We start from the raw sequence: 19,882 nt of genomic DNA on the forward strand, positions 1-19,882 counted from the left end.
ATTTTGGATTTTCTTGGACAGGACGGAGAAGCATCAAATGAGCCAAGGGATGTTGCCATTTGTGAATCCTCAACCAATCCTCATTCCAGCTCTTGGTGCCACCTGCAGAACAGGGAACAAGTGCCTGTCCCTGCTCAGATGCTCTCTCCTTGCAGAGCAGCAGCCAGGGCTGTTCTGCTGCCTTCCAGCCCCTGCTGTTCCTGCACTGCACCCTCACATGGTTTTGGGTCCAGCTCATGGGTGGCAGCTGAGGAAAAGGTTGTGCTGATCCTTAGTGCCTGGGGTGGTTTTGGGAAAGGGCTGCCCCAGCCTTTTCCAGTTACTGGTGAAGGAGAGAAGCAGCTTCACAGGGAGTGAGGTTGGGGGATGGAGCAGGGGCTTGGTCTCTGCCTTTGCCTCCAACAGGGAAGAGTAAGAGATGGATTCAGGACCCTGAAAAGATGGATGGTGCCAGTGTTCATGAATAAAAATTGCAGGAGCAGCATTCCCAAGAGGAGGCAGCTGCCAGGAATTGCCATCCACATGCAGCATTGTCCTGAGCTTGGAGCTGAGCTGGTGCTGGAGCTTCTTCTCATGCTCCTGCATCCTCCAAAGTTACTCCCTCCCACCACTGGTGCTAAGGCAATGCTTTTCCCTGACCCTCAGCTGTGATTTTTGGCTTTACAGGCTGACACCTGAAGTGGAATCTCACTGGGGTCGGCATTCCCTGGCCCTTATTCCTACTCACCACCCCGCTGGCTGTGCTGAGGATGTTTGAACATTTCCAATCAGTCCTCAAGAAAAACAGACCGAGGCAGCGTGGGTACCTTCTGCAAACAGGGTGACATCAAAACCCCATTTCCTCCCCATCCTCATCCTCTCATCTTCTGATGGCCAAGGCTGCTTTGCTGGAGATGAAAAGGAGAAGATTAAAATGGGATTTAAAAGTTTCCAGCCCCAGGTAGCTTCTGTGCCCCCCTGCGCTGCTTTCCTGCTTTGCTGCTCACCAGTGATCTTATAAGAAAATGGGCTCCTGTTACCTCCCTCCTGCCATCACTCAACTTTGTGGAAGTTGGTGTGGATGGTGGAGCCAGATTATTAATTTTGGAGCTGTCATTAATTAGGGTACTCCTTAACCCTGCTGGTGCTGTTAGGTTTGTCTGTGGGGCTGCTGAGGGGTGCACAGTCCCATAGAAGTGGGGGATACTCGTCTGGGGCAGGGTGACCACACTGCTCCCTAGCACTGCCCATTTTCTCTCTCACTTAATAAGATGAGGATGTTAAGAGGATGAGGAGGGGAGCAGATCTTCCTCCCTGTTCCCTCAGCCCTTTCACTTCCATGCACTGACTTTCCCTCTTGCTTTAGACATGAAATGCTTTGGGCCAGGATGAATTTCCCCCTCCTTGAATTATTCCTAAGCCTTCAGCTGAATGCAACAATATCCAGAAGAAATTCATGGGGCCATGGCTGCTGTTACAAGATGGAAAACTCGTGGATGTGAGGCTCCAAATGCAAGGGAATGGTGGTGGAGCAGTGCCACGGAGGAGCTGAGCCCCAGCCCTGCCTGTACTGTAATACATGGGCAGCCCACCCATCTGTTTTGCAGCTGGATGAAGGCCCCACTTTTCCCCAGGAAAATCTCCAGCTGCAGGAGTCAGGCCAGTGCTGCCCATGTAGCCAGTGCCATGAGACTTTCTGGTTTTTATTAAATCCACCACCCAGGAAAACCTCTTCTCCTCAAGGGATGCACACATTCCAACCCTGCTTCTCTGTCCTTGTGCTGGAGAAGCAGGCACTGGGACAGGAATCTGTTCAATTGATTGGGAGACAAAATTTGAATTTTTGGGCTCCTTTGGGATTTAGTAGTTTGAGCTGGTGTGAGATTGCATCTGGAGCTGGGCTGGCATTCCTTTGTCTGCCTGCCTACTGGGGCCTTCCTGCACAGGGGAAGGACACGCACATATGTGTGCAGGCATATCCCAGATTCAGGGAAATCTGGCTCATCCTTCCTCAATTCCCATTCTCTAGGGACCGAGGCTGGAGCTCCACCAGAACTGTTGCAGACCCCCAGGGGTGCTCTGGCTGGGTGTTGGTGAAGCTCCAGGACTGGCCTATCCTGATGGGGGTGTGAATATCCTAAGGGATGAACACCAGGGACATTTTGGGCAGGTCCTGCACCCATGAGAACAGGGGGATGATACTCCTTTGGGGTCTGTTTGCCAGATGGATCATTTGCTACTCAGGGAGACAGAGAGGGAGCCCCAAACAGTGTTGAGTCTTGTGGACACTGGGATGTGCCCGAGGATTTCTGCGAACACAGTGGCAGAGCCAGAAAATGTCCTGTGGCACCTGCAGCCTTGTTGCATGGCCCAGCACGTCAGGGCTGACAATGGACATCCGACATGGCCCCTTCATGCTTCAGAGATACCAACCCATAACTTGGCAGGGGTCAAAAAAAGCACCATTCCTCTAACATGGGGCTGGTCCCCCACCAGCTGCTGTGATTTGGGGTTCCCATGCTCTTGTGGGGTAGCCACTCCCCTTTCCAGTCTTGGTGGCACAGTGGGGTCTCCAGCTGAATGCCATTGCTGGGAAGTGGGAGGACCCCTTGGCACCCACAGGTGTTCCCCTGGAAAGCCAAGTGCTGCCGACAGCAGGCAGGAGCAGGGTTTGGCTGGTGTCCCTGTGCACAGACAGTGATGGATTCCAGATGGCCCACGGGTGCATGGGGCTCACCACAGCATTTTTTCAGCAGCTGAGCTGCAAGAGAGTCTGATCCAAAGGCAACATCCATCAGAAGGCGGCTGGCAGGACCAGGAAGAGGAGGAGGACAAAGAGGAGGAGAAGGAGGAACAGGAGGGGGGTATATTTAATCCCTTGGCCACTGGCTCACAGTGTGGTGGTGAACTCTCAGGGTTGACTCCATTTCTCCATCCAATCTGTCTCTTCCCATCCCTGCACCAGAGACTGGCAGTGGTGAAGGCATGTTTCCAGCTGCCTAAAAATATTTGGGATGTGGGCAGTGGGCAAGGGAGGCTTGGCCTGCCCTGCCAGAAGTGTCAGGTGTGCCTCACACTGTGTGGGTTTATGGGCTTGTGGGGAACCATTCCCTGTGCTCAGCAGGGGAGAGCTCTGGACTGGGCATGGCTTCAGCTTGAGGTGGGTTGGTGCATACCCTCCCTCTGCATTTGGGGTGGAGTAGCAGATTTTAGAGAAGTGACAGATGAACTGGCTGGAAGCCATCAGGTTTGGGGGTGGTTAGGAGGAAGATGCTTGTCCTCATCACCTGGGGAGTCTGAAAGGCCACCTGACTGTGCAAGACCCTGGGTCCCCTGGAAGGGACATGGTTTGGGAAGAAGATGCACAGCTGTGGAGTTATTCTCTTTCCCAGCCTGAGTGAGTCTGGGATTTATCAGACATGTTCAGAAACCAACCTTGGAGCCAAAAATTACGGTGATGGACACCTGCACCTTCAGTGAACTGAGGAGGAGGGGGTTCTCGCCTTGGGAGGACCCCTGGGGGTACAAAGGAGGAGTGCTGTGTCCTCAGAGGTGTGGCAGCAGCCACATGAGGTGCTGTACCCAAAATCCCTGGCAGAAAGAGCAGTTGAAGCCTCACCCCATGAGGGAAAGCTGTGACAAGTGAAAGGGCTGTACAGCACCTGTACTTTGCTCCCAGCAGAACATTTTTCTTCCTGAAGCAGCAAGAAATTTCTCCTAGAAATTACAGACACTCACAGAAATTATGCCTTGAAGTAGGAAGAAAAAAAATAAGAGCAACAGTAAGAGGGAAAGAAAAAACACCAAAAGCCCGCCCTGTGCCCAGGATCAAAGCTAGGAGCCGTTTGGAAGCCCTTGGCCAGGAATATTCCCCGCTTCCTTTGGCCAAGCCGCTGCCCTGAAAGGCTGCTTTGTTCCTGGAGCGTCGGCCCTGCGTTTGCCCCCACGGACTTTGCTCCCGCCGGTGGCTGGGCAGGCTGAGCTCTGCCGAGGGCAGCCCTGCCAGGGGCACCGCCGGCTGTGCCTCAGCGGCAGCGCTTTGATGGGCACGGAGGAACAGGATGAAGAGCTTTGGCTGCTTCTCTCCCCATCCGCCACTGAGGGTACGTATAAAATACCTGGAGCTATTTATTCCATGAGTGATGTGTGTCCAAATGCCCTTACATTCCTTCTCATTCCCTCTTCTGCCCTGAGTCCTGTCTTCTCCTCAGGTCTTCCTAAACTTTAGGCCAAAGTTAACACTTGTCTTTTTATTTTTTTTTAATTTATTTTGTAAAAATAACCTATTTGTGTTGTCCTGGCCTATTTCACAAGCTGCCTCACTTCATGATACTGGAATTTCCCTCCAACAGCTCCTTCTAGCTTACTGATTGACTCTGCAGGGCTAGGGACAGCCAGGTTTGGCAAAAGTTCCCCTTACCAGAAGTGGAGAGAAGCAGGGTCCCACAGCCTCTAGGTCTCAAATCAGCAAGGTCCTACATCCCCAAACGCCACCATCCCAAGGTCCCCCACCCTCAGCTTCCACCCCAAGTACACAAAGAACTCTGAGGCTGACTAAGGCCCTTTGACTCTGAGGTGTCTCACACCAGGCCAGCTTAAATCCCCTCCAGGTGCCGGACGTGGTCACATTGACTGGTTTTAGTGGATCTAATGCGGGGCAGGAAGGGCGGCTCTGGCCAAAGCCCAGCCCGGGAAGCTCAGCCCGGCTCTTGCTCAGCCCGGCAGTGTGGTGGGGAGAGCTGCCCGGAACAGACCAGCCCTCTGCAAAAATGGGAACCTGTATTGCTGATGAAAAGTTCTTTCTTTGGGTAGGATGTTTTTGTTTCCTTTGGCAGAGCAGCTGTGGGAGCGTGCACAGCACCTGCCCAGGGCAGGCTGGCCCTGCTCTTGGTGCGCCCTTCCTGCCCCTTCCCTTGGAACTGTGAGCAAAGGAAAAAAAGTTTGGGAAGTGCTTCAGTGACAGTACTGCTTGAAGCAGGCTTGTGGCTAGCGAGTGCCTCTCCTGGGCACAGACCTATGACAGCAGCCCAAAAAGCCAGGAACTCTTCCAGAAGCCCACACAGGAGCCCAGGGAGAGGTTTTTGGGATGGAGGGGCACATCCTGGCCCCTGCCCTCCTGCCACTCCAGTCTGCCCCATATGCTCAGTCGTGGGATGTGCCTTAGCTTGCCCCTGGAGCTCTGAGACAGCTCATATTCTTCTTCCTGCTCTTTATCCCTCTTCTGGGAACCAGTCCCTGGGTTGCTCTGGTTTGCATTAGGGCTGCGAGGCTGAGGGAGCTGGGCATGAGCAGCTGTGTCCTCTCAGAGGAAGAGGTCAAGGCTCTGCCCTGTGGCAGGGGGAGATGGGTTGGGTCTGGTAGGGAATGGGGAAAGGAAGGATTCTGGGCAGATGGCTGTGCAAAGGAGAGCAGGAGCCCAGGGGAATCTGCAGTGAGTTTTGCCATTCAATGCACCACAGTGACTGGGTAGCAGTGGCCAAATGTTTCCCAGGAGCCACCACAGCCATCAAGACTCTGCAGCCTTTTCTGCCCTGCTCTGCCACTCCCCCCAGATTTTGTTTCCCATGAGCATAAATCTCCCACTTACAACAGGCTCCTGCTCTGGGGGGGGAAGAGAAATGCCATGAAGGGAGCCTGGGGATGTCTGTCCATCCATCCCACATCCCTCCTCTGCGGTGCTGTGCCTGGGGGAGCTGAGCCATTGACTGTCCTCAGGAAGGGTCCTGTGTGTGTCTGGGGGGAGAACCCACAGGGCTTGCAGGAAGCACTGTGGCATTGCTGAGGATGGAAAAATCCCCAGGATCTGCCCTTTCTCTGCAAAGACATCTGAGCTGGGAGGTGTTTTTCTTTCCATCCAGTCAGCACGGCCGCTTGGAAATTTCCTGCACCAGCTCCTGGCTGTAATGTTTTCATAACAGAACGAACTGTCTGGCAAAGCCCTAAAAATGATTCGCCAATTAGTGACTTACATCTTTCCTGCAATTTCACCTCATTAGTCTTTATTAAAAATAAATAAATTAAAAAATAATAAAAAGGAGCCAGGCCCCAGGAGTGCCTTGCAGTCCTCCCAGTTTCTTGCTAATGTTTTCCCTTCACTCTCCTCCCACTTGGGTGCCTGGTGGTGCCAATGCAGTGGACACTGGCCCACAATGTCCATGGTCTCATCCGTTTGGAGCCACATGGCTCCTGCTGCTCTGCGTGATGTTTCTGAGTGGCTGCATCCCTCCAGCGCTGTGTCCCTTCCCAGGCTGGACAACAGGGAGCAGGAGCACCCAAAGGTGCTGTAACATAGGGCGAGATTTTCGCCGGGTGCAATGAGAGATGCCTAAGGGAGCCTTCGAGTCCATGTAGGTGCTCTCTGCTCTCCCGCACCATCAGGGACTTTTCTGCCATTTTGGGTGCTCTCTGCCTGGTGGTGGAGGGTCCCATGGCACCCGTGATAGAGGGAATGCTGACTTAGCAGCCGAAAAGGCTTACTTGGCAGAGTGAGAAATGCTGATGCAGCATTTTTTAAATGGTTGACTCAGGAGGCTGGAAAAATGTTGCTCAGCAGTCTGCAAAAATGTCAACTCATGGGGCTGCAAAAACACCGAGCCCTGCACAGCCACAGCCACAGCCCCTGCCCTAATTTTCCAGTGATGCTGCTCTGGTGTCCCATCCAAGCCCCAAATTAAAGAAGCAAAACATCCCCCCAAGTCTGCCCTCCTGCCATCGCCAGTGTTTGGAATGAAAGAGGATCAGCAGGATCACCCCTAAACTCACTCACTCATTTTTCAGTGGTTCCAGTGCCTGGTGCTCAGGTAGGAATTGGGAAAGCAAACAGTAATTTCCCAAACACCTGCCAAATCTAGGCAAATGGACGCAGCCAAGCTGGGTCTTTGGGAAGCTTGCTCAATGCTGCAGCCTCCATCCCCTCTCCCCAAAGCACCAGGAGCAGCATCGCCAAATGTGGTGCTCCCTGATGGCAGAGGAAGCAGCAGGGCATGCAAGAACACTGCTCATGGCTCCCGCTCTCTTCGAAGAGGATGTAAAAGGAATGCAGGAAAGGCTCCCTTAAGGAATGCACTTGTGCTACATGTATTCCTCCCTTGTCCCAGCCTCAAGAGGGATTTTCTCACCAGCTGAGAAGAAATCAGACCTCTGCAAAACTTTTTTCAAAGTCTCTGTTGAAGATGATGCCCATGGCCATGGCTGGGAGACAGACACAGCTAACACCACGATAGCCTGACCACGCTGCAGTTGTGAATTTATTAGAAACAGCTGTCAGTACATCCTTCTAAAACATTACATGTCAATGTGCTTTATTGCAATTTTTTTATTGCATTTTTTTTGATCTAGAGCAAGTAGGCCCAGGATGCTTAGTGTCTGGGAGTTAAAAGCCCAACCATCTAGTAAATCAAAGTACAGCAAAATTGTAACACACCTGGTGACAAGTACAGTGTTGCATTACTGAGCTAGAAACTACAGGATGACTTGTCAGAAAACACTAACATACACTTGGTTTCCTTATGAAGCAGTTTGTTTCTTTTCTTTAAAAGTTAAAACTACATGAATTCCTTTTTTTTTCTTTTCTTCCCCCCCACCCCCCTCCCCAACTACACCATAAACGACAGAAGAACAGATTTTACACAAGTAACAAACAAGAGTACCAAAGTTACATGCTGGAATTCATTTGGAAAACAAAATAATTCTATAGCTTCTGGAGAAGCAGGTTCTTAACAGATGCAGTTTCCCTTAAAGAAAATAGAAGTCAAAGAAAAGCAGAAACATTGATGCAAAGGTTGTACAAAGGAGTGTGCTGTTATTTCAGCCCTCGACACAAGATCAAACACCCACTCATGCTTTACATTGAACCACACCTTGTACAAAGAGTCCACTCACAAAGGGACACGCACCAACACCACCCATTGCACATCAGCTCTGGACAGGGGGCACTGAGGGGCGACTGAAATGTGCAAACAATCACTGCATCTTGCAGGAGAGCGAGAGGGGTTTCTTTTGCTAAACCTTTTCTTGGGACAAAGTTGAATGCTTTGTCCCAGGGTAAGTAACACCCCAAATCAATCTAGTTTACAAATAAAGTAGCAACCCCCAAGGAAATCCAGAGTTCAGCATTTCAGAAGCACATATGCAAGATGAACACAATAAACTCCTTTTCATTTGACAAAAACCAACCCAATTCTGCCTAAACAAATGGCAGAATGTGCTAACAGTGAATTTTGTTTTATTTTCAAGGGGCAGTGCCACTTACAGCTAATGCATATACATGTGTACGTAAATATATTTTACATATATCTATATACATACAGTACATATACACACACGCACGCGCACACACACATATGATGCAGACCATTACAATCCCAGGATGCAATAAACAGCCAGATATACAAAATTAACAGGTTTTATCAAACATATCTTTGCTGGATGTAGAAGTCACTCACAAAAACAAAACAGACCAAAACCCCAACCAGCCAACTGAACATGAACTCCCCAAGGCAGCCAACAGAGACCCAGGGGCAGCTCATGGCTGGCCCCAGCAACCTACAAGCCCCCTGAAGCAACAAGACTGATGTCAGGGGGTTTATATTCACCCTTAGAGACTTTTTTTGTCTTTGGATGCAATAACTTTCTCCAAATGATCCTGAGCCTCTTGCTACAAGCACTTGGAAAGCTCATGGGCATGGCATTGCTGAATACAGGGGGAATTTCCCTCCCGTTGTTTGCCAATGCCAATCTCACAGAAGCAATCCCAGGGGAAGATGGTGGAGGAGGGGCATTAAATTAAAGCCGCTTTTTCTAATACAGGTTAATTAACGATGCATTTTTTCTATCAATAAGGACCTGTCTCATTTTTTTTCTTGCCTCTGATGCTCATATTACATTTTTTAAAGGCAAACTTTGAAACAAATGGTGAGTGTAGTCATGAAATACGGTGAGTCTATGCCAATAGCAATTTAAAAGATGCAAATTCTGCATTAATTGTATGGAACCAGCCCCAAAGACCAGCACTTCAAGCACTGTCATCATCTAAACAGTTAACAAGCTACAGCTCCTGATCTGCCCCTTTGAACAAACAGGAAGGAATTGAAAAGATTTCAAGAGACATTTTTTTTCCCTTCCCATTCAGTGGAAAGTATTTCTGCCCACAGAATGTAAGATTCACAAAAATGTTGGACAAATTTCATGTAACCCCATCCAAAGCTGCTCTTCACCCAGTACTTAACCAGCACTTATTTGGGCTGATGACTTGGTTTCCGTCTCCTTGCTGCACACTTTGTGCCAAAGGAAGCAAAGGGATCAGCAAGGCAAGTTCCCTTCCAATACAGAAAGGGGAGCAATTCCTTAAGGACTGATATTAATTCCCTCACTCTCTCCAGGTAAGCACATTTAGGAAGAGTACAGCTGATTATTCCAAAGGGAAGGGTCTGCTCTGGCATCTTCTCTCATTTTGTGGTTCCAGGTGGAGGTCCTGCTTCACGGTCTGTCTCCCGCTTCATCGAACTACAACCAGAGGGACGCTTTAGGGTGCTGATCCTTCCTCTTCATTAAAGCTATTTGCTTTGAACGCTGAATTTGAGCAAGCCTGACCCCCCCCCCCCCCACCTCCCCTCACAGCATCTTTGTTCTCTGGGAATGTTATTTTGATTTTGCTGTTCCAAAAGCAGAGGTTGCAAATCAACGTAAGGAAACTACACATAAGAAAATTGGATTTTAAACATGATCTAAACAAAACAACCCCCAACCCATCATAGTGCTTTGTAAAACTGCATTTTGAACCTGTCTCTTAGCCCTATTGATTCACAAGCAGTACCTGTTTCATGTCTGCACAATGCAGCAAGCATACAAGACTCACTAACATTTCAGATTTTTATTCCCTGTTAGTGTAACAAAAATAAAAAATAAACAGACATTCAAAAACAGAAGCAAGATTGTTCAAGTACCAAGTAAGGGGCTTTTCCAAACTTAAAGTGTGACACTCCTATAGCAATTCTGCTGCTTTAAACAGCCACAGCATTCAGTTACAGACATGGTGCCACCTAAGCCTGCAGAGAGCTCAGGATTTGGGGCAACCAAGACACTCCTTCTCTTGTCCTCCCCAAAACAGCACTAAGTGTCAACATTCATTTCCACAGTCCCATTACAGTTGCCTGGCTTTGCGAAGGAAAAAATTTGATTTTTGCCCTGCTGTGGCAAGAATTCAGGTGTGATTAAAGATAAGTTCTTTTCCTGGGAATGGCTTTTGGTTGTGGAAGTGTTGCTAACACTAATGTCAGCAAGAAAAGAATCAGGCCCATCATATTAAATGGAAAACTTCTTGACCATCTGCCACATCAAGAGAGATGAGTGTGAAAAGGGCATTTTATTTTTGGCATAAGACAGAGGGCTGTACTGGATATAACTCTAGATTGCAACTACCAACAGTGCAAAGCAGTGACCCAAATTCACTGTTGATGAGAATTAAATAAAAACCAAAATACAACCCCTAAAACTAGAGCACTCCAGTATCAGAAGGTGGACAATTGTGTATTACTGCTTCACACACTGTGAAGCATCTGTTGGGACATCCCTCTATTTCTAGGTTGGTTCTTCCCATGCTCACATTACTTGTAATCAATAAAGAAACTAGTGGGAAAAGATTTATAACTTACTAACTTCAAAAAATATGGCACTCGTGGCTGACACAATGGGGCCAATGGCAACTGTGAAAGCAGACTTGATTTCCATCCATACCAATACAAAATATTGAATCACCCCTAATCCCTGCAAATATACTTCAAAACAGATTAGAAGAAACTGTGCATATTTTAGTTTCAGCATTCCCCCCTGCCCCATTTAACACTGTGCAAAAGTTACTTATTTACCTCTACATATATATTTAATACAATATGGGTCAATGAGATCAATGCTTCTCTAACTGCAGTCTGGCACCAGATGGCTGATACAACAGTGAGACTATTTCCCCCCTTTCCTCCTGATGTTCTGACTCTTAAAATTAAAACCTTCTCACATCTTACTGTTTTAAAAGAACTTGAGTTCCTTTGTTTTGCCTTTATGTTCGTATTTCCTGTATTTGTTTTAAGTTTAACAGCTGCTTTTTGTCTTGCACCTCACAGGCTCATTGCTGATTTCTCAGCCATGCAAGCATAGAACAGCTCCTGGAAGCTGTGGGTTTTCTCACAGGTCTAATGACACTAAGCAAACAAAATTAGGTCAAGCACAATGAGAGGTGCAGGACCAAGTCCTTGCCTCGTGGATCACACCAGCTACATGTGTCAGTTTTATACCCATTTTCATTTGCTCTGTGAGTGCAAGATGGATGTAAAAGAATCTGCACAACAGCATGTGAGAGTCAAAGGGGAACAATCGCAGTAGCCATGGGACTTCAGGTGCCTAAACCAAACACAGAGGTACAATGGCAAAACAGCCTCAGGGAGACTGCTCAGGATAATGGAGTCCATTGGTTTGCCCATGGCCCTGGTCTCAAGGTTGGGGCAAAATAGAACTTCAAAGAATGCTTCGAGATGGCTTATTGGCTCCAAGTGCATCATTCACACCAAATACATCACCTGTGATCAGGGAAAAGATCTCAGAGAGCAAAGGGCCAAGAATCCCAACTCACTCACACCACGATAAAACCAAGCTACCTTCACAGACATTAATGGAATTACATTGTATTTACCTTGGCAGAGCTGGGGCTGGAGCCTGGACCAAGACCTCACAGGATCAGTTAGATTTCACTACAGGGAAACTTCAGACAGCCCCGTTCTGCTACCTCACTGCTGTCAGTACTGCAAGGGTGTGCCAGGATTTATGAGCCTGGAAGTAGATCTGTGCTTGTTTAACACAAAACTAAGCCCTATGTGAAAACAGGGTAGAGGTGAAACACTTCAGCCAGGTTATCTCTGTCACAAAAGCAGAGATCAGAAATATCAGCCTTGAATGTTAAAACTGTTGTCAGTAAGAAGGAAGTCCAGAGAGATCACAAGGGCAGAGAAAACAACCAGACACTCCTCTCACACAGATTTCTCCACAGGCATGAGGCACCTGGCTATCCTTTGTGCCTTTGAACTGATTTCCCTCATCAGGCATTTGGTCTCAGGCCAGCATCAAGGGAATGCTAGATGCTCAAGAGGTGTGAGAATGACAGCTTTACAGCTACCAGATTAGAACTACAAATTATCCAAAAAGTAGGGCAAGTTTCTTTAAAAAGAAAGAAATTCCATGTCCACATACCACTGAGGAATCCATTCAAGATTTCCACTGACAGAAAGGCTATGTCTCATTTTAGCTTTTCCTGGGGAAGTAGGAGAGTAAGGACACATGAGCAAATGTGGTTCACTTTGACAGAGCAGCTTATGTGAATTTTATTCTTCTCTCACACAGTCTTGGTTAAGTTTTGAAGGGTTTTATTTAATGAGAAAAGTGACATCTACAGAATTCTTTGCCTGAAGATTGCACTCTGGCCAATTAGAAAGTGCCTGGGATGCATCAGGGTCATAGTGCAAAGTAAAACATTTCATGGCATGTCAGGCAATCAGACTACCCTTCCTTCAATGGCTGTCAGTGCTCAAGCCTTGTCACTTCCCTACTTGCAAATTCAAGACATTCAGTAAAATAATACTTCTAGTGTAAACATTATACATCAACAAGCCTGGCACTACTGCCCAGGCATTATAGAAAAAAGCCATTTGAACAGGAAATCAGCGCCAGGGTCAGAAACGGGTCTCCAGCATTCTCAGACCTGCATGACTGTCTGCTTCCTGTTCTGCACAATGGGTGCATTGCAAGGGAAACGCTTCCAGTAATGGGAACAAAAGTAACTTTCAAGGTTGCACACTGAACAATTACTTTGCCAGTTGTGCTTTGATGCCAAGTGGTTCAGTTTGCCAAACTTAGCTCTTTTTCATTTTAGAAGCTTAAGGAATGGAAATAAGCTGCTCTGTACACTTTCCAGGGAGAGGATTTATTTGATGATTGCTGTACTTGATGAAGCCCAAGACTACCCACTCCAGTATTTGACAGCAGCCCTTGCCAAAGGATGGTACCAAACTGAGAAGTATGGCTCTCTTCCCTTCCAGTGTTTTGCATCATGTCCAAAATAACTACAGGGGAATTTAGATTATACCAGTGTAAAGTCTGGCTTGGCTGCAGTGGTGTGAGAGTTCAGAACCAAGCTTGCAAAGAACAGATCAGAAGAGACCGACAGTTGGCATGGTCACCTCTCTACAACTGGGAGTGACTACACCTCACCAAAAAATCTGGTACAATAAGCCATCCAGAAGCATTTGATTACACCAACCTCTTCTGTACCAAAATCAAGCATTGCGACAGTCTGTCATTGTTCAGCAAGAGACCTGCAGCAGGCGAGTGCAAGCTTCCTTCTGGTTTACATTCTGAAGCACAGTATCATTAAAAACTGAAAACAGAATCCCAAGCTGAGGAAGGGGAGGAAGGGGCAGGGGTGAAGAAAGAGGAGAGTGAGCAATTACATCAGATCAGACAAATATAGTGTTTTGAAACCACACAATATTTAGCTTTTCCTTTTATTTGTTTCAAGTTTTGGTGCAGAAAGTATGTGTGGATGCTAATGCAACCTCCCCTGTAAGCGCTCAATCTATCAACGAACAAAGTTTTGGCATGTTCAGTTTGGTTATGTTTCCTTTAAGTGAAGACCTATAGTGCCATTGAAACCAAAACTTTGTTACCATTGGCAAAAAAATAAAGCAACTTTCCTTTTACAAGCATTTTTCCATTTAAATAAAAACCTGAAGCTTTCCCATAATTCCTTTGGTCTTCTCTCACCAAATTCCATGCTACCTCAAGACAAACTCTCTTTTGGAAGTCCGGCTGAACCGCAGTGAAGCTGCTAAAATTGACAGAGAAGAATTGCTGTGGTAGAGTTTCCCTCTAGTTTGTTGGGAGTTTAAGACTGAAAGACATAACTGATGCCTTGAGTAGAGGATTCAAATTGTCTCTACTAGAACAAGAGAAAACAAAATCCAATTAGAAGTTCCACTGAAGGTGCCTGGCAAGAAATTTTCTCCGTAAGATGATGCTTTGCTTCCAGTACTTTCGTATGCATTGTGTTGAGTTTATTCCCCTCATAAGGAAACAAAAGTATTGGTGTAAAAGCACAGCTGAGCTTTTAAGGTAGCACCAGGACACCTACACCCAAGTTGTCGTCTTGTTGCTGCTAGGCCTCTTTTTGATTCACATTCACAGAATCACTTCTTGTGCAAAACAAGCAGTCTAAGGAGAAAGAATGCCCTCCAAGTTCTAATAAAAATTGTAGAAAAGAATCCAAGATAGCCAACATTTTCCTCCTCCTCCCCAAAATTTACCTGCAGAGAGAGGGGGGCATCTGTGCGTAGACAGGATAGGCAAGCCTGACATTTAGGGAATCATTGTGTTGGACAAGGGATGTCTGCTGGTAATGAAGAACCAAATCCTTAAGTGTGCTGTACAGGTTGTACGGTTCTGCAAACCCGTAACCTCTTGGGGTGCTGTAGATCACACAGTGTTTCACCTCTCCATCAGCTCTGCATGGAAAGAAAAGAGGAGAGTTTGACACCAAAGGACAAACCCAAAGTGACAGTCTATTAACAACTAACTAATGCAGCAACCCTTCCAGTCACTAAATTACATAATGGAGGACCCAGTAGATGCAAGTAGAAGAGATTAATGTAGTCTGTGGAGAAACAGTGCTTCAGGGCATGCGATTAAACACTCTTGCATAATAATCCCCATAAGAGGCCTCTTCCATTCCAGCAGTATTATTCCCTACTGCATTGTTCTCCAAATGTTCCTTGGAAAAATAGTCAAGAGCTTAACCAAGAAGATAAGCACCCAAAGTCAGCAACGACTTTGTGCTCAACTTACCTAGAGACCCTTTCCACTGAGCAAATAAGCCAAACCCCACAAATTCTCAGGACCTACAAAGTATTCTATGAAATACAGCACTAACCTTCAGTGTGCATTTTTTAGTGTTAAGCATGGGATGGATTCAAGCTGATTCATTATCTGAAGCCATAGCGACCGAGTCTCTAACTTGGCAAAGCAGCTACTGGAACACAGCATTTCTAAAGCTGCTAGAAAAACTTATCTGCCAGAAAGATCGAGTATTATGTAACCCCTGTACTGGAGCCTATTCCAAACCCAGTCACATGTAGGAACAGGTTACATTATGTCATCACTTTGCGAGCTTGTAGCAGGACACCAACGAAGCGAAAGCATCTGATGAGCCCATCACTTCAGTGACTATGATAAACAGTACACTGAACACAGCAGATACTATAATATTCAGCTACCTTGAGGTGCTATACCTTCATACATTCATTTGCTGGACTTGTGTTCAGAAGCAATTAACCTCATGTGAAAGAAATCAGTGAAAGTCATTTGGTACTCCAGAACAGGCTTGAAGGATTTTTAGATAATGGCATCAGTATTTTTGACCTCCATTACACCAGCACAAAATAAAGTGAAATACAAGAAATCAATGCAAGGCTATGTGAATGTCATAAAAACTACTGCTCACAAATAACTGTGTCCTCTGAAGCATCACCATTAACTTAAACATGCACAAGAAAGATCTAGAGTTGAGCATGTCTGAAAATGAGAATGGAAGATGTCATGCCTTCACAGCTATGTTTTATTTCTTCCCATGTGTTCTTTGGCAGGGAAGGCCATGGTAGAATTTAGCCTTAAGTTACTTATAGACTGTAGATCTTCAAGTTGGGATACTTCACAATTTTGTATTAACTACTGTGGCAAACAGAGACTGCAGGACTCAAGTTACTACACATTCAAAGCACATTTTTGTTACAAAGCTTTTACCATGCTGGTCTTCCTGCAAACATACAATATATTCTCATGGGTAGACCTAAGCTAGGCCTGCCTTTTACTGACCAAAATAAAGAACTCTGGTAGAGATTTATGAATTGAAGAGTTAGAACAAAAATGAAAACAGACTTACACCACAGAACAAGCATAACATCCTTTCTTGCTACTCTCGCGAATTAAAAATGCTCCATCAGGTTTCCCACAGAGCAAGTCTTCTGCTTGGATACGGTTGAGGTCTCCAACAAACCAAGTTTTCTCATCATGATGTGGCAGATTTTCATCTTCTTCATTCACAAAGTATGTGCTGAAGGAGAGGATAAATTTGTCAACCAGTGATCAGTACAGCAGTTAGTAAGCAGTCATTTATTTTTGCAGAAATCATACAAAGAAGTACCAGAATTGCCCAAAGTGGGAGGTCAGGCTCCTAATGGACATATATTAAAGGCTTCCACTTAGAACTTAATTGTTTCAACTTTGTTTAATCCTAAGGGTTTCAGCAGAGTTGCTGTCTCACATGACATCAAGTTCCCCTAGAGACTTTCTCCTTTTTTTCTCCAATCCTATACTGAAGAACTGGTAGCTTTTGCCACCCCACAAGAGAAAACACTTATTGATGGAACACTTCTGAACAAAATCATATGCATAGTGACACTTACTCATCAATATTTTCATTTTTGATCCCCAGCCAGTCATTTATTCGCTTCTGTCTCACCCCTTTGTGATTGAGCCATCTGCCAGAAGAAGAGAGCATTAATACATTACTTCAGACAACGTGTATGGATTCTCTTACTGAGCAAGCTGAAGCTCAGACACAAGCTACCACAGAGAAACAGTCAGTGTCCAGCCCAAGGACATTAGAAGCTGGATGAAATCAAGTGTAGGTACAACACACTTAACAAAAAAAGGTACTAATCTCTGTTGTATTAGCAGGCACAGGTGTTGTTTATAACTCATTTACCTTAAATTTTTTATTTACAGAAGTTGCAGAATGTGCACCTGCTTGTGGCTGGCTCTTTAAATAATGAAGCCACAAAGAGGGCAACCAATACTCAAATACCCCATGTCAGAAAGTAGCACCTTAGCACACTCATAGAACTTTGGTTATGAAAAGAAAATTAAATTCTCATTATCCTAGTGGAGACAGTCATTAATCAGGTTCATCAGAGACACTATTCTGAGGTACGGGTCAGGCTTACTTACACAAGATACTGATCTCTGATTTTGCGGAGCTGAATTAGGTCAGGCTTGATACTATTCATTTTCTTATCAGTCTCCCTGTTGTCCAGAGCTTGTTTCTTCAAGTCTTGTTCCAGGCGCATTTTACTGTCATGGATCTCACCCAGGCGGGATTTTAATTTCTCATAGTTCATCATTATCCTGAAATCAAGTACAATATTTGAGAGGTCAAGTTCAGTCTACTGGCAGCACTTACACAAGAATATCACAAGAACTACTGTAACAGCAGTTCCTCCCTTTGACCATGTCATCTTAACATGAAAATTACTCTAAGAGTGACTGAAAAGAACACTTGCCAGAAGGCCTACAACCTTCAGCTCACCTTAATACATTTCCTTCTGGCAGAGATGTAGGAACACATTGTCTGTAGGAGAATAAGCAAGAACAGATTCTTCCTTCACTGTCAGATTCCCTTTGTTGTATGAATTGTGTGATCCCACCATAGGTATCAATACTAGCAAGATTTCAAATGCAAACTTCAATTACTATCAGAGCTACCAGTAAGTAATGCTGCCTGTCTCTTCATTCAAGACTAGTTGGAAGGTTTGGTATAATTCAGGAAAATTACATATTTCCCCTGTTAATTGATCTTTATTCAGAATGAAGCACCACAATTGTAGAGTAAGATTGTTACACATAATTATTTTTAGTCTAAAAATCTTTGTAAGGTTACCCTACATGGTTCAAAAAGCACTATGAATAGTTAGGCATTACATCTGGTATTTCTTCAAAGGTCCAGATACAGCTTTTTCTGCTAGTAGCCTCACAGAAAGACAGTTTCAAATGAGGTCCTGACTGAATTTATTAGATGACAGCTATTAAATACTAATCTTCTTTGAAAGTGACTAAAACTGATTACAGACTATGAGATTTACCAGATCTATGTACATTTCATAGTTTAAAAGTAAAGATTTTTCTGAATTACATTCTGAGCAAATCCACACAGAAGTGGGATAAGCAAATTAAATTATTATTTCCAGATTCTTTCCAGGTTCTCATCATAGTAGTGAAGTTAAGAGCAAGAATAATCCAGTGTTCTCCCATCTCTGCTATCTACAATGCAATTCCTTGACAGAAGAGCACTTTACTGAAGGCTGAGACACCTTGAGGGATGGTCTCAGAGAAAATCCTGAGCTTACAAAATGGTTCGTGTGATGCTTTAATGAGAGTGTCCATATGGGTACTAATTTTTCCAGGGAAGCAAACACATCCTGAGCTTACCGTTCAATTTCTGTGTCATTCCCCTCCCTCCGGAATCGCTCAATGTATTCTTTGCTGTATCGCTCTTGTGAGTGGCACTGCTCCTCAAAGATCTTAATGGTTTCATTAAATGCTTCAATTGCAGTCCTCTTCATCTGAATTTCCTATGTAAGCAAAGAGTCCTTCACCATTTGTTCATAATATAGACAACAAAGGAAGACTTGAGTATGTTTCCTAAACTGACTGAGAAGATGATCTTTTCTCTCCCTCCTAAGTTAAAACGAGATAAATCAGCTTTCAATTTAGTCAAATGTCAAAGTAGTGTCAAGGAAGAACAGGGCAGAGGCACTCCCTATAAGTCTACCCTCCTCCTCTACACGATGCTCTCCATTAGGCTGCAAAGACCTCAAATATTTTAGTCATATTTTCCATCTTAGTTTGCAGGAAGACTGCCAGCAAACCTCCTCCCCATATATGAACTATCTTATTTTACAAGAAGCAATCCAAATATCATATTCACACTTTCTTAGTGCATAATATCTGGTAACTGACTTGCACACGACTTCACAGAAAAACTGGACAAACCCCTCTACAATTCTCACTGCAGTATATGGCAGCTGGAAATACTCAGCAGCCAAGGAAGAAGTTTGCAGTGTAAAGCTTCTGGGTGTTGGCCTTTGCCACAGCTTTACCTTATACCAGGAAGCTCAGCTCCTCTTTTTCCCTTGCCCCACACCATACCTCTAGGACTATCAGCAAAAAGCCATATTCACTGTTTCCATCAACTCTGAAACCACCTTGCTCTATTCCACAGTTTACTAAGTTTTTTCCTTGTATTTTCTGACTATGGATTGCCTTTATTATCCATGACAGGTTAAAATAATTTCCTTTACTTTTTAAACAAGAAACAGACTCTATAAGCAGCCAAAGTAGAACCAACCTGTGATGTTCTGGTATATTCTTCATACAGTTTGTCGTACTCTTTGCTCTTTTCCTGATACTGAGCATGGTACTCTTGAAGCTTTTTACCTACTGCATCTATATTATCTTCTTTCACCAACTGATCCTGTACATACAAAGAGCTATTAAGTCTTCAAGCAAAACAGCTTTTCCTTAAGAGTATTCATTTGTCCACTTATGCACATTTGCATTTTAGAGATATTAGCATCATGTTTTTATAATCCAGTTTCTAGAGAACGCTGCCTCTAAAACCCCCTCCCTTTGTGTAACATGTTCCACAGTTTACAGACAGTAAAGAACTGGAACTATGGGACACCAAGAACTATGCCAAAATACTAAGCTTTCAAAACCACACCACACCTTCTTTCTTGAATAGGGCAAAGCAATTCTGAAAGTAAGTAAATTGCTTGGAATCTGAAGTTAGAGATTAGAGGTGTTACTTTTTTTTCCAAGAAGCTCAGCAGTTCTTTTTCCTTAATGCAGGAAAATATCTTGGGCTACTGAATAAAAGTATAAAATATGTTCTTGAAAAATTTAGATTTGTATGCACAGAGTGAGCATCTGCACAGCTCATATGCACTTCAAGGGTAACACTGCCTAGAACATTGCCCAGTGGGTCGACAAGGGTCCAAGGGGAAATACAAAAGCTTCTCAAGAGGTTCAA

The 19,882-nt window shown here is 45.1% G+C and overlaps 1 protein-coding gene across 3 annotated transcripts in view; it reads right to left on the reverse strand.

The window, feature by feature from the left end:
- Nucleotides 1-7,208: 7,208 nt before the first annotated feature.
- Nucleotides 7,209-19,882, reverse strand: part of PIK3R3 (phosphoinositide-3-kinase regulatory subunit 3) — a 78,026-nt gene continuing 65,352 nt past the window's right edge. For all 3 annotated transcript variants that reach the window (XM_071564745.1, XM_071564744.1, XM_071564746.1), the window contains 7 exons: nt 19,199-19,324; nt 18,280-18,422; nt 17,023-17,199; nt 16,479-16,553; nt 15,956-16,126; nt 14,325-14,522; nt 7,209-9,483 (listed from right to left, as the gene is read on the reverse strand). In XM_071564745.1, the coding sequence (XP_071420846.1) occupies nt 9,426-9,483; nt 14,325-14,522; nt 15,956-16,126; nt 16,479-16,553; nt 17,023-17,199; nt 18,280-18,422; nt 19,199-19,324 (948 nt within the window). In that variant the 3' untranslated portion in view covers nt 7,209-9,425. The remainder of the gene's footprint in view (nt 9,484-14,324; nt 14,523-15,955; nt 16,127-16,478; nt 16,554-17,022; nt 17,200-18,279; nt 18,423-19,198; nt 19,325-19,882) is intronic.

This window comes from Pithys albifrons, chromosome 10 (genome assembly GCF_047495875.1).
Source record: "Pithys albifrons albifrons isolate INPA30051 chromosome 10, PitAlb_v1, whole genome shotgun sequence".
Classification (NCBI taxonomy): Eukaryota; Metazoa; Chordata; class Aves; order Passeriformes; family Thamnophilidae; genus Pithys; species Pithys albifrons.